A 13541-nucleotide genomic window follows, 5' to 3' on the forward strand; every position below is an offset into this window, starting at 1 on the left:
AGGGGTGGGGGGTGTCTAAAAAATGGAGCCAGGCCAGCGGGCCACCCGGGCTGGTCCTCTGCAGCGGAGTCTCAGGTGGGCATCCTGGGGACACTGGCCCATCCAGGCCTGTCCGCTGTCCATAGCCCCCCGCCCGCTGGGGCTCGCCCTACAAGGGCAGAGTCTGAGGCACCTCTGGGCCTCTGGAGCCCTGTGCCTGCCGGGCTGCGCCACCTCCTGTCCTGCGTCTGGCTCTGGTCCCAGCGCGGGCCCTCTGCCTGGCCGTCTGTGCCCTGAGGCCGGGGTGCAGGCCTGGCCTGCACGCGAGCGTGCCTGTGCCCGTCCTGTGGCCGGAGCGGGCAGAGCAGATCCCTCCTCCTGGCCCAGTGCGGGCCGCCGCCCGCCCACTCAGACCTCCGTCTGGAGGTCGATGATGTCCTGGCCCACCAGCGGGATGGTGGCTCCGGCCTTCTCCCACTCCACGCTCCGCAGCTCCAGGGGCGACGGCGGCAGTGGCTCCAGCTCCTTCTTCACCCAGGCGGGCGCCCCGTGGGCCTTCCGGAGGCTCTCCCAGGGCCGCTTGTTGGGCGTCTGCTGCTTTTCTGGCTGCGGGGCGAGGGGCAGGGGCGCGGGCGAGGGGCAGGGTGCAGCGGGAGGGAGAAGAGGGAGCAGACCAGGTCAGGAGGGGCTTCAGGGAGGGCGGCTTGGAACCCGCCTGCCCCCACCCTGACCACACCCCTGAGCGCCGTGCCAGGCTCACCTGCGTCCTGCCCCTCGGGGTCCAGCCTGGGCCCACCAGGCCGGTCCACAGGAGAGGCAGAATGAGTGAAGGAGTGAGTGACCAGGTGGGCAGAGTGGGTGTGGACAGCAGGGGAGGCCCCGGGACCCCATGCCGCTCCCGCCCTCCAACCTTGCTGTCGGGGCCCAGCGCCTCCTTGTCCTTCTCGGCCGCGTGCTGCAGCTTCCGGTTCAGATCCTGGAACATGTCCTGATGCCGCTTCCGCGTGTGCATGATCTTCTGCAGAGGGAGGCCACTGTTGTGAGCGGGCCCGGCCCGCCAGGCTGCCCATCACCAGCCCCGGGGGACAGGGCCCGCCACCGCCCCAACTCCACCTCCCTGCCCGCCCCAGTGACCTGAGCTGCCTGGTCAGGGGCTGGGTGTGCCCTGCCTGTCCAGGGAGGGGGACATCAGCACCCACCTCAAAGTCCAGTTCTGCATACCGCGATTTTCGCCGCTGTGGGGACAAGTTTATGCTCATTTGTTACTGGTTCTCTGAGACTCCCAGACCATGAGTCCAGGTGCTCCCTGTGGTGAGGGAGGGCGACCAGCTCCTGTCCTGCCTTCAGGGTCCACGCCAGGCCAGAGGGTGTGCCCCCAGGGCCTGTGTTCTGGGCAGGCTGCCTTTCCCTGGACTCACTAAGGCCAGCGGGGGCTCGGAAGGTGCAGTGGGGTTGCTGAGGCTGAAGGTTGCTGACAGCAACCGGCTGGCAGACAGGACAGGAGCAGCTTCCTCCCGACGGCAGGACCCTGGCCAGCACAGCCCTCCTCTCCCGGCCCCAAGGGGCCCGTCTGCCAGCTTGTCTAGAGGCTGCTCCTCCCACAGGCAGGTGCCAGGGGCCAGAGTCAGGGCTGGGCCAGGGTGTCCAGCTCAGCCAGACCAGCACATGCTGCCCAGGGTCAGGACTGACGAGGGCCACAAGGCTGGGCTCACCCGAGGATGCACTTGGGTCCCAGGTGGATCCCCAGAGGCCGAGAGCCAGGAGGGGCAGTACGTCCCTCAGGCCCTACCCTGACCGGAGTCTCACATCCCACTGGTCAACTCAGACGCCAGGTTGATATGGGGACACTTGCTGCCACACTGCCCGATCATGAGGAGGCTAGACTCAGCACCCAGGCTGGGGCCTGAGAGGGGACATGGGACAAGAGGCATGGCCAGCATGGGCTGCTAAAAGCTCCCTCTCACTTGGCCTGCTTCCCTGGGAGTGGGCCTGAGGGCAGCGGGTCCTGGCCAGCCCTGCCCGGCCAGTGGTGCAGGTAGAAGCTGGCCTGTCAGCCCGGCCCATCTGCTGCTGCTGCTGGGGGCCGGGAGCCTTCCCTGCAGGCCGGGCCGGCCGCCCGCGCCCCCTGGGACACCCTTAGACACCGCGCTGAGTGCAGCCCGACCCGCTGCCCCCGCCAGCTCAGCTGGCCCTGGTACCCTCACCTCCAAGGAGCTCACAGACAAGGTGGTGACGTTTTCGTTCTTGGTGACAGTCCCCGAGCTTGGTCCTGGGTGGGCGGAGGGCTCCCCCGTGTCCCCCAGGCTGGGAGGCGCTGGCTCCAGGGTGGGCGGTGGAGGCAGGGGCTGCTGGGGCGGTGGGGGTGGTGGGGGCGGGGGTGGCGGGGGCTGGGCAGGGGGTGCCTCTGGAGGCCCGCTGCCAGGGGGCTCGCGGGTGGGTGGGCTGCGGGTGGGGAAGCCGGCCTCGGGCGCCATGCTCAGGTGTATGAGGCGTGTCTGGGGCATCTGGTCGATGTTGATGCTGTACTTGGGCTCCTCCTTCGGCTTGGGCCTCAGCGTGGCCGTGGCCGTGGGCAGGATCACGTAGCTCGTGTCCAGAGCCTTCTCCTGGGCCCGGCTCAGCTCTGAGTCCAGCTTCTTAAAGATGTCCCCATCGCCAACGAAGGAGGACTTGGGTGCTTTGTCCTTCTTGAGGGTCAGTGAGTGGTTGGGGAAGTCGGGCAGGGGCCCACCAGGGTAGCGGGGCGAGCCATGCAGGTGCAGCTTAGACACGTTGGCTGGCAGGCTGTTGAAGGTGGACGGTGGCCCCTTGGCATGGGCCAGCTTTAGCTTCTCCTCCTCAGGCAGTGATGGCCGCTTGAGCGTGCCTGTGATGGTGGCCGTGCGGCAGGCCGCGATGTCTTTGTTCAGCACTGTGGGGTCATGAGAGGCAGATGGGGGTCAGGCTGGCCCCCAGCGGGAGGGCCCAGACAGGCCAGCACCACTGCCCCCGGTCCCACCTGCTGGCTGGCCTGGGGCACTTGCCCTTGACCCAGGCCTGGTGCAGAGCTGGCCAAGGCTCATATCTTTTCAAGCAAGGCTGGCACCTGGGTGCCCCTCTGCCTGCCCCAGCAAGAAGACAAACAACTGTCACCCACAAGTGTCCTGTCCTAGCAGCTCAGAAGGACAAGCAAGGTGGCCCTACCCAGGAGTGCAGGGACACACCAGGGCAGCAAGTGGAGCAGCCTATTCTGGGGAAGGGGCCCCGGCTGGACAAGCATCCCCGCTGCCCAAAGCCTGCTCATGGCTGAGTCGGTGTGGGGAGGACGTGCCAGGATCTGCCCAGGAGGGCAGCAAGCCCAACCCAGGCTCTCAAGCACTCAAGCCTGCACCCTGATGGACGCCTCCTGCCTCCCAGCACCTGGAGCCTGGACGCCTATGCCTGGCGGGCACCCTCCACTCTGAAGGTCATCTGGTCCTTGGACAGCTGGCCCAGGCTGCCTGCCCTGTGACCGGGGCTTAGCTGGCCCCACCTCCCATCCCACTCCTGATTAACCCACCTCCACTAGCCATTGGAGGGCCAGAGCTTTCCACCACCCAGTGTCCACAGCAGCCTCTCCACACCCAGTGGTTCCATTCTCTAAAGAGCCAGACCCAACCCGGTGCCCCACCCATACTGGCCTGATGGGCTTCTGAGCATATCCGGGCCAGCCCTGGTGTCCACCAGCTGCTCCCTCCATCCCAGCTCACCAGAACCCACTGGTGTTAGCCACCACCTCCTGGGCGCTCCCCAGGCCCCTTGCAGGGTCTAGCCACCTGTGCCTTCCCTCCTGCAGCTGACCCCGGCAGGCCGTGCTCCTCCACTGCCCTCTCCACCTGCACCTTCCCCGAGGGTCAAGGCCATCTCAGGAGACACCCAGCTGGGGCTGGTCACTCAACAACGTCCCACGCCCCACGGGCCCAGACACCCCATCGCACCCAGGTGCTCGGCTCGCTGTGCGGCAGGGCTAGCGTCCAGCACTGTGGACGGGTGGTGTGCCTCCTCTACCTGTGCCCAGCACTGGCTGTGTGGCCCCAAGCCACTCAGAAGGCACCAAGCACTCTGGGGGCCCAGTGCACACCCCTGCGGCTGGGGTCCACCTGGCAGCAGCTGACATTCGCCACCTGGGACTGTCCCAGCCTCATGTCTAGCTCTAGAGAAGATGCCTTAAGTACCTGGCCAGCCAGAGGGAGCATGATTAGGTGGCCCCTCCACAGAAAAGACTGCCTGCCACTGCCCCAGATACCCGGTTCCCAGGACACCACTGGAGGAAGCAGACCTCTGTTATCTGACTCTTGGGGTGGGTTAGGAGCCTTATTAGGCAGACTCTCTTTTTGCTCTTGCTTCCAGGAAGCTCAGCACTGCCTAGACCCCCCGTGGTGGGTCCTCCTCCCTGCCAGCTCAACCTGCCTGTCCTCCAGGCTTGGACGAATGATGAAGTGAAGGCAACACAGAACAGGGTGCTTAGGGAGGGTGGGTGGCAGGAGAGGGTGGCGAGGGGTGGCAGGGTTTCATGCACAGTTCCCAGCCTCGCTGCCCGGGAGGAAGGTGCAGGGGAGTCAGGCAGGTGCAGGAGAGCTGGACTGGCCGACCATCAGGGACTCAGGGACAGGTTTCTGGAGCGCCCTCAACAGCACCACAGCTCTCCTGCAGCCTCGGGGGTGTGAGGGACAGGGGCAGGGTGCCAGCAGAGGGCGAGGACAGATGAGCACACAGACGCTGGGCAAAGAGAAGGAAGCAGTGGGCCGACCCGGCCACCTGCCGTCTCACCTGTCGGTCGCTCACCTGATCTACAGGCCAGATCCACATCCTTCTCAAAGTCAGTCTGCAAGACAGAGGTTGGGCAGGGGTGAGGGCCAGGGGGCGGAGGGGCTACTGCTGCAGGGAGGCCTGGAGGACCACACACAAGGTGCCCAGGCGCTGACGCGCTGTCACCAGGTGCCCAGGCCACAGAGTCCCCGCAGGCCTGGGGGTGGTGTGGACGTGACTGGGAACAAGTGCTCCTGTCTGTGTCAGTGTCTGCGTGCGTGTTCGCGTGTGGCATGGCAGCGTGAGCGGACGTGTGCGTGTTTCCTTGTTTGTTGTTTGCGTCTGTGTCTGCAGGCCATCTGTGTTCTTCTAAGCCCCCAAGGGGCAGCTGGCCAGCCCTGCTGACCGCAGCCTCCAACCCCAGGCCAGGAGCAGCCTCGGGGTCTGGAGCACCTCCTCTCCCTGGGCCCCTGCCATGGTGCTGGGGCTGAGGCAGGAAGGCCAGGGGCCAGGGACAGGCAGAGCAAAGGAGGGACGCCAAGGTGGTGACGGCCACCACTGGCCATCCTTTGAGCAGGGGCCTGGTCCCCATGAAAGCAAGGAGGGCAGCAGCCGAGGAGAAGGGAATGACAGCCAGGCCCACCCTGGGCCTGGGCCATCCCAGACCCATTCGGAGGCCACAGGGCTCCAGGGGACAATCCAGCCCTTGCTCTCAAACCTGGACGCTCCTTCCCTGCAAACACAGGTCGACAGGAAGATGAATCTTCCCACTAAGGTCAGGGGTCAGCCAGGAGAAGCCTCAGGAAGGGGCTGTGTCTCCAAGTGACCCAGTATCTGCCGGAAACCCTGACACGGCCCCTTTCTGGATGGAGAAGCCTAGGCCATCGTGGGGATTTGGAGGCCCTGCCTGGGCAAGAGAAGGCCTAGGCTCGAGCTGCCAGCTCCAGGCCAGGGGCCAGAGGGGCTGGGGGATCCTGGTTGAGCCTGGTGGCACTGGGCTGCCAGGAGTCAGGGTCTGAGGGTGGCGGGCAGTTTCAGTGTCCATGGGGGCCTGATGTGGGCAGCTGCACAGAGGCCTGGTGCTCAGGAGGCCCTGAGCTGGTGGCCTCGCAGGGGCCTGTGTGCAGTCCTAGAAGGGGCAGGCTAAGAGCCGGGCAGGCGGGCAGGGCCTCATGCTCAGCTGGACGTGGGATGGACGCCAGCTCCACCCTTCCAGCCTGAAGCTCTGGATCGGGGTTCACCTTGGAGAGCCTCAGTCTCCTCACGTGCAAACTGAGCTCAGGGCTCCTCTAATGGGCTGCCTCGGCCCAGGGCAGCTCTGGGCCCAGGGAGGACCCTGAGGTTCCCAGTGGGGGTGCCTGTGCCCCCGGCTCCCAGTCCTACCATGAGCTGGGCATGGCCGTTCTGGAAGGAGCCCCCCGAGTCCCCGTTGCCCTCCTCCTGGCGATCCACCACGCGGCACTTCACGGCGTCCTGGACCTGGGGAGGGAGCAGGGAGCGTCAGTGTGCAGCAGGGCCCGGGGACATGGCAGCTCTGGGGTGCCCGGGAAGGGGCGGGCCTGCAGCTGGGGGAGGACTGAGAGGAGTGGTGGAGGAGGGGACAGGACATGTCCACAGCAGGCCATGGCTCCTCTCTTCATCTCTGAGACACTCTCGCGCTCTCTGTGGCATAAGAATGAAGAAACCTGGAGTCCCCTGGCTGAACACTGCAGGCCCTGCTGGCTGGAGTCGGGCAAGGACTTCCAGTGGCCTCAGACCTGTCCTTCATCACCAAAGCCTCTTCTCTGAGGCAGGCAGACGGATGGGGGTCCCTGCAGGTGGACCGGCCTGCTCCTCCTCCAGCAACACTCTCCATTGAAGGGACCTCAGCCATGCGGGTGGGGCTGCAGCTTCTGCCTGTCCTGTCCACGTGGCCAGCAACTGCCAAAGGAGGTGGAGATCGGAGGTCCAGGGGTGCTTCGTGAGGTTCCAGGCAGCTCTGAGCCAGGGCCAGGCTCCACGGCGATGCTCTGCCCGCCCTCTGGGCTCTCTGCCCGCTCCTTGACGAGGTCTCAGAGATGTCTGTCCAGCCCCCGCCCTGGCCTCACCCCTGCCACCTCTGCGGCTGCCGCCCTCAGGTCTGAACTCCCAAGCTGCTCTGTCCTTGGGTGTCCTTGCTCTTTCCTCCTCACAGGCCACTCTTCTTTGTTCACAGAGCCAAGCAGCCAGGACAGGGGCCGGAGGCAAGATGGTGACCTCGGAGCAGACTGCAGCCCCAAGTCCATGCCGGGCCAGAATGGCTGTTGGCAGGCGGGCAGCCGAGCACCTGGCCATGGTGCCGCTGAGAATCGAGGGCACGAGCAGATCTCTGGGGCCAGGCAAGGCACTGGTAGTGCTCCGTGGTCAGGGTGAGTGGCCGTTGGGGATGGCAGGGCGGGGCTCTGGGGACTTCCTCCCTCCCTTGGGGGCTCTTCGGTTCCCCCATGCCGTTTCTGGCCGGCTCCTCCCTCAGCAGTTCTCAACCTCAGTGGTCACTTGACGGGCTGTCAGGGGCCGGGGCTGCAGGCGGGGGCTTCCAGAGGGGCCACCAGCTGCAGCATGGAACCCGGAACTTTAGGTCCCCTCCTCTGGCCCACTGGCAAGTTCACGTTTTTCCAGAGGGGTGGGCTCAGGGTCAGTGTGGACTGACCCAGGGGCACTCCACATTGATGCCCATCGTCAGGGCCTTTTGGTGCACTCTTCCTGGGCAGTGCAGCCCAGCTGGGGAGGCCACGTGCCCTGATGTCCAAGAGGGACAGGATCCGCAGCTCCAGAGGGTCCTCCCTTGGTCTCCTGAGATCCTGGGAGGGGCCCCTCGGGCAGCTCTCTGGGCTTTGGTGGCCTGGTGTTAGCTGCCTGCTGCAGGCTGCTCAGGTCATGACTCTCCTCTTGCAGCCTGACCTCCAGGGCCTCCCTGTTGAGTGTCCTCCCTCATCTCTGAGCTTCTCAAGAGTCCGCTTGCCACTGTCCTAGGAGGTTCTGGGGAGAAGGGGAGGACTGGGCCCTTCTTGCCCCCCAGCCACATCCTGGTTCTGAGCCACATAGGAGTCCAGTCCCTAGGTCACGACGCACGTCCTCCCACACTCCGAGCTCTCAGGATGTGACCCTTTCTGCTGCCCCCGGCCAACAGGCCACTCAGACTTGGTTGGCCCAGACAATGCCAAGAGCATCTGCTACCAGCTCTCTTGTTCAGCAGGCTCCGCAAGGATGGAGCCCCAGCTGCCTCCGTCACCCTGCACCGCGAGGGTGTCCTGGAAGCTGTCCTGGTCCAAGGCGGCCATTCGTGGCAGCCCTGGCTCTGTGGAACTGCGTGTGGACGCTCCTGCCCGGCCAGGTCCCTGCGGCCGACAGGAGCGGGGGGGCCCCAGAAGCGGTGTCTCCCGGCTCCCTCCGCAGGGCAGGCAGGGGCAGGATCTGGGTACAGAGGGCCACCCACCTCTCGGCGCAGGATGCAGTGCACCATCACAATGACAAAGCCCTCCAGCGAGTCGAAGACCGCGAAGAGGATCTGGAAGAGGGCGGAGCGGCGGTCCGTGACGGCCAGCACAGCCGACATCCAGGTCAGCGCCAGCAGCGGCAGCACCACACAGGAGCTCCACAGGGAGGCCCTGGGGACGGAGGGCGTCAGCTGCCCCTCCTGCCCGCCTCCCCGCCCCGCCCACCGCCCGCACTCGGCCCTGCCCTCTCCCCAGTCAGAGCCTCCCCGAGGCCCAGAGCTCTAAGGGGACCTGGAAACTCAGGAAGAGGAGGAGAAGCTCTCTGGGAGAGTCCCAGGCTCCTCACAGGGCGGGGTGGCCGACTGGAATGGGTCAGGAGGGAGAGGGCGAGGTAGGGAGGCCCCGCGTCCAGCTTCCAGGGCCAGGGAGCAGAGACCCAGCCTGACCGCAGGGCAGGAGGCCACTGGGGAGGGAGGGAGGGAGGCAGGAACTTAGAAAGGGAGGGACAGAAACTGAGGGACACACAGGTGAGCAGTCAGACAAGCCCAGAGGGCCAGAGGACAGACAGGGACAGACAGGGACAGAGAGACGGCGGCGTTTCCTCCTCTCCGGCTGCGGCTGCGCACCCACCCTCCGGAGCCCAGTGCCCTACCTGTGGACCGGCCTGAGCTGCCCCTGCCCCTGCACTCAGCCAGGGACAGGGCACCTTGGCTGCAGGCACACCACCCCGCAGCCCTCTGGCTCCCACAGCAGGGGTGCCATGCTGCCTCAGGGCTGCGGGACACACAGGAGCAGGCAAATGACCCCGTCCCTGCACTGGGGTGACCCTTGGGGACCTGGGACCGGGGGACCACTGCTGAGTCTGCTGCCTGCCTGGGCCAGGCTGCTGAGCTGCTGGCACTCGGGCACCAGGGCCACTTGCTCCCCTCTCCTTTAGGAGTTACCTTTCTGTCTCCCAGAAAGAGCAGCAGAAGGGCAGCGGGAGGACTGGACAGAGAGTGGGACTGGGTGTGGGTCAGGGGCAGCAGGCTGCTGGGCAAGAGTCTGGGAGGCCTGGAGTTCAGCCAGCTAAAGGAGCCCCCTGATCGGGGGGCTTGGCAGAGGTCCTGGATGGTGACACTGCTGGGTGTCTAGCACTGAGGACCCTGTGGGCTAAGGGGACGCTCCCCATCCTCATCCGTCAATCTCAGGGGCCCTGCAGAGCTGGCCACACCTGTCCCTTCCCCTCGTCCTCTCCCCCAGGCCCAACCCTCATGGCAGGCCAGCCTTGTTCCTTTCCCAGGGAGCTGTCCGGGGGAGTTGCCTGCTCTCAGCCAGCACCTAGTGGGGTGTCCAGGACAGGCTCCCTTGCTCCTGGCCCAGCCAGAAGTTCCAGGATCTCAAGGACAGCTCCCTGGTCACCCACCCTCTGGTTCAGGCCAGGAGCGGCCAGGCGGCCTCCCCCTCTCCCTCCCCAGACACAGCACAGGCCCCGGAATTAGGGCTTACGTGACCCTCACCGACCCACACTACTGCAGACTCCGCTCAGGCACTATTCACTGGGCCTTCTGTGCCAGGCACAAACCCCCAACGCCAGGGCCCTAGGCCTGGAGCCTGCCCTGCTGGGTGGGCAGGCAGCCCCTGCCCCTTCCCTCCAGGCTGCACTGCCTGCTCATTCCACATCCCGAGACGGGCACAGCACGGCACCCGCTGGCCTGCACAAGTGCCCACGCATCCCCAAGGGCTCTGGGCCTCGGTTTCCTACGAAGGTGGAGTGTCTGGCAACCTGTCTTCTCCCTTCCAAAGCAGATTCTTGAGTCAGGGGAGCCTCTCTCAGCCCCCCACGTCACCTTCCCTGACTGCCTACAGGGAGCAGCCTCCAGGCCTGACACTTACAGCCCATCTTCCCCAGGCTGGCAGATGGCTTGGGCTTGGGGACCACATGTTACCCCCAGCCTCTGCAGCTTCCCAAACACCTCGACCCATAGGCTGGGAGTCAGATGTCTTGAGGTGTGGGGCGATCTGGGCAGAGCCTGGGGGTGCCACCCCATCTCCTGCCCGGCTGAGGTTCTCTAAGGCTTCCTCAGGCTCCAGCAGAGGTTTCCCACGGCCTCCCACCTGGGGTGAGTCCTTCACCCAGCAAGGCTGCTAACTCCAAATACCTGGCCCTCCCTGAGCAGGGTGCCCTGTCTCTCAGCCAGTGTGGGACCCAGGCGTGACGGCAGGTCACACAGCTTGGCTGGCCTTGTGCCTCACCCGCCTGTCAGTGCAGGGTAATCCTGCCACATCTCTGCATCCAGCTCACCTCCTGCAGGCCCTGGCCCTCTCTCTTAAGGCTCCTAAAATCCTGGGATCCAGAGCCCAGCTCAGGAAGCAGAAGGGCCTGGTGGGTAAGGGTCTAGGGGCTTGGCCATCACTGCGACTTGAGGAAGCCGGAGGCCTGGACACTCCACCCTCAAGCCTGCCCACCGGAACCCACACTGCCCAGCACTGCTCAGAGCCTCTCTGAAAGCCAGTCTGCAATTGGCCACTGACTCCAAGCCCGGCCACCGGTTCCCTTGGCTGTGGCGACATTACACACATATGCACACACTCACACTCACGTGCACACCTCTAACACATCTTCACACGTTCAATCACACAGACCCATACACTTAGATGCTTATACAACTACACACATCCCACACATGCACGTTCACATCCACCCACTCTCACCTCATGTGACACTAGCACACGGCACACATGCACCCACTCTTACACATGTGCACACTAGCACACACCGTGTACATGCCATCACCCTTAGACATGTTCTTGCTCACACTCACATTACAGTTTCACACTCATGCATCCCCACACAGCCCAGGCTCCCTGCCCTCCTGTGTCCATGGAGGCAGGCCAGTGCCTCCTATGCCCAGGATCTGGCAAGCAGCATTTTTGGGGTGTGACCAGGAAGCAGTAGCAGCCAGCCCCACGCTGGCCCTGGCCCTCGAGGGGTGGCCGTGCTCTCATCCCCACCACGACTGGCCTGGGTCACTCTGCCTCCCACCCGCCTTGCTCACGGCACAGAGCCCAGTGCCTGGAACATGGAAGAGAGAGCCTGGGGAGGGGGTGAGGCAGGGCAGAGGCCCTGAGGAAACCTGGGGTCAGCGGCCTGGAGAGAGCAAGAACACAGAACACAGACGTGAGCGGGGGCAGGGCGGCAGGCGCCCCTTGGCGGGCAGCCAGGCACTAACACGGCACTGCTGGAGACGTCGCGGGAGGCATCGGCAGCACGGGGGACTCCGCACTCGGCACACTTGAGGGCGCGCCCGAGGGGGGCCTGGGGCAGCTGACTGCAAGTGAAACCAAAGGCTGAAACAGAAGCAAACACGTCTCATGGAAACCCACGGGGCAGAGGAAGACCAGCCAGCGGTCCCCGGGGCTTGTGCCGCCCAGGGCCCCGGCTGGGGAAGAGGAGCTGGTGTGGGCAGGGCTCCTGCTGCCTGGCTGGCAGCTGGGTCTGGTGCCCAGGATGAGCTGACGGTAGGCGCATCTCTCCTGGAGTTTGCACAAGCCAGCAAACGCCCGAGGGAGGCCCCTGCCACCCTCCTCTCCTCCCTGGGTACGGAAGCTGGGTTGCCTGCTTGCTGAGCGGGGGTAGGCATCTGCCTGCTGTCCCCCGGGGGCCAGGCGCTGAGGGTGGGTGGACGGGGGAGCCCTCCTGTCTGGGAGCTGACCTGGGCAGTGGCCCCTCGCCGTGGAGGTGTGCCACCTCTGCACGAGCACCCAGGGATGTGTGTGCCTTCCACCCCTGTGGCGAGGTCAGGCCGCAGCCCAGGAGGCCCAGGCTACAACCATGCCAGCTCCACCAGCTATCTGCCCTCCTAGGCCTCAGCAGGCCCAGCCCCAGGGGAGTCGGCTTCAGTGGCAGGCAGGCACGGGCAGCACTCTGCAACGCAGCTTCTGCACTGCACCGATGCAGCCAGAGTGGCCGTCCTCGGTCCCGGCTGTGCAGCCTAGGGCCGCTCTGGGGTGTGATGCCCATCCTGGAGCGCGTAAGGTGGGGTGAGCAAGGCCTAGCGGAAGCCTGCCGCGACCTCTGTGCCCAGACTGGGAGCCAGGGCCCAGTCACCGGCACACAGCTCAGTGAAGAAGCTCCCAGCCTGCGTGGTGGCTGCCAACCAGGACCAGGGACCAGAACCCACTGGGCACCCCAGGGGAGACTCTGCCGCTTCTGTCCAATGAGGCGAGTAGGAGGAGCCAGGAAGAAAGAGACAGAGACAGAGAGAAAGAGAGACACCAAGCAAGACTGGCACAGAGGGGAGAGGACACGGGTGGGGCCCCACGCAGATGCCAGGGGCAGAACAGACAGGCAGCAGGCAGAGGGAGGGAGGAGGGCTCACAGGGGCAGGGCAGGCTCCCCCAACTCTGGCTGTGGCCAGCCTGCCCACCCAGAGCACCACGCACTGTGGGCCGTCTGAAGGAGCATGACTCCTGCGGACCCTTCCTCCCCGGGATGAAGGCCCACAAGGACAGTCAGCTGCACCGACGGGTAAGGTCCTGCTCAGGGCCACACGGCCAGCCGGGGGGGGTGCCCCACCACCCAGAGCCCAGCACAGGAGGGTCTCTGTGGGCAGTTTCGCTGTTCCTGGGGATCCTAAGGGCCCCGCCCTGTCACCATCAGATGGGGAACTGAGGCACAGGGCGAGGCAGGAGCAGCTGTGTCTACGCTTCAGTCCCCCCTGCCTGGGCCCCCACCCCTGCAGTGCCACGCTGAGTGATGGGCACCTCCAGCTGTGGGCTCAGGGTGGGTGGGCTCTGGGACTGGCAGCCCAGAGTGTGCAGGGTGCCGCGGCGGCCCAGGCCTACCCTGCCCGCTCCTTCAGCTTCTTGTCGGTGATGCCATCTTTGGACACGAGTTTGTTGAACACCAGGATCCCAATCACCATGTTCACCTGCCAGGCAGAGAGCAGAGGTGTGGGCAGCGCCACCCATGCGCTCCAGCCCACAGCGGCCACACCCCTGGGGCCCTCAGCTCAAGGGCCACCTCCAGTGCTTCCACCAGGTGGCCTCCAGTGCCAGCCAGGCGAGGGGCCTCAGTGGGCCCAGTCCAGCTGCTGTCCATGCAGAACCTCGCCTCCTCCAGCCCCACGTGCCAGTGCCTGCCCCTCCCCGTCTCCACTGTCAGGGAACGCACCTCAGACACTCTCACCAGCCCATCCTGGGGACCCCTCTCTGACCTCTCTGCTCTCCCCTTGCTCGCCACCTCCCTGGGCACCCGCACTCTGGGAGGTTCTTGGGGCTCAGGTATGTCTCCCAGGCTGCTCCCCGAGCTACTAATTCCCAGAGGGCCCACAGAGTCCGTGCCTCTGCTGGAATGAG

General features: G+C 65.5%; 1 protein-coding gene across 3 annotated transcripts in view; it reads right to left on the reverse strand.

Annotated features, from left to right (window-relative positions):
- Nucleotides 1-327: 327 nt before the first annotated feature.
- The window catches only part of Adgrb1 (adhesion G protein-coupled receptor B1), a 61394-nt gene continuing 48180 nt past the window's right edge, over nt 328-13541 (reverse strand). For all 3 annotated transcript variants that reach the window (XM_077800803.1, XM_026403050.2, XM_077800802.1), the window contains exons 23-30: nt 13029-13114; nt 8201-8372; nt 6130-6225; nt 4783-4822; nt 2184-2890; nt 1179-1214; nt 890-997; nt 328-585 (exon numbers count right to left, since the gene is read on the reverse strand). In XM_077800803.1, coding sequence (XP_077656929.1) covers nt 388-585; nt 890-997; nt 1179-1214; nt 2184-2890; nt 4783-4822; nt 6130-6225; nt 8201-8372; nt 13029-13114 — 1443 coding nt within the window. In that variant the 3' untranslated portion in view covers nt 328-387. The remainder of the gene's footprint in view (nt 586-889; nt 998-1178; nt 1215-2183; nt 2891-4782; nt 4823-6129; nt 6226-8200; nt 8373-13028; nt 13115-13541) is intronic.

The sequence above is a fragment of the Urocitellus parryii genome, chromosome 7, assembly GCF_045843805.1.
Source record: "Urocitellus parryii isolate mUroPar1 chromosome 7, mUroPar1.hap1, whole genome shotgun sequence".
Classification (NCBI taxonomy): Eukaryota; Metazoa; Chordata; class Mammalia; order Rodentia; family Sciuridae; genus Urocitellus; species Urocitellus parryii.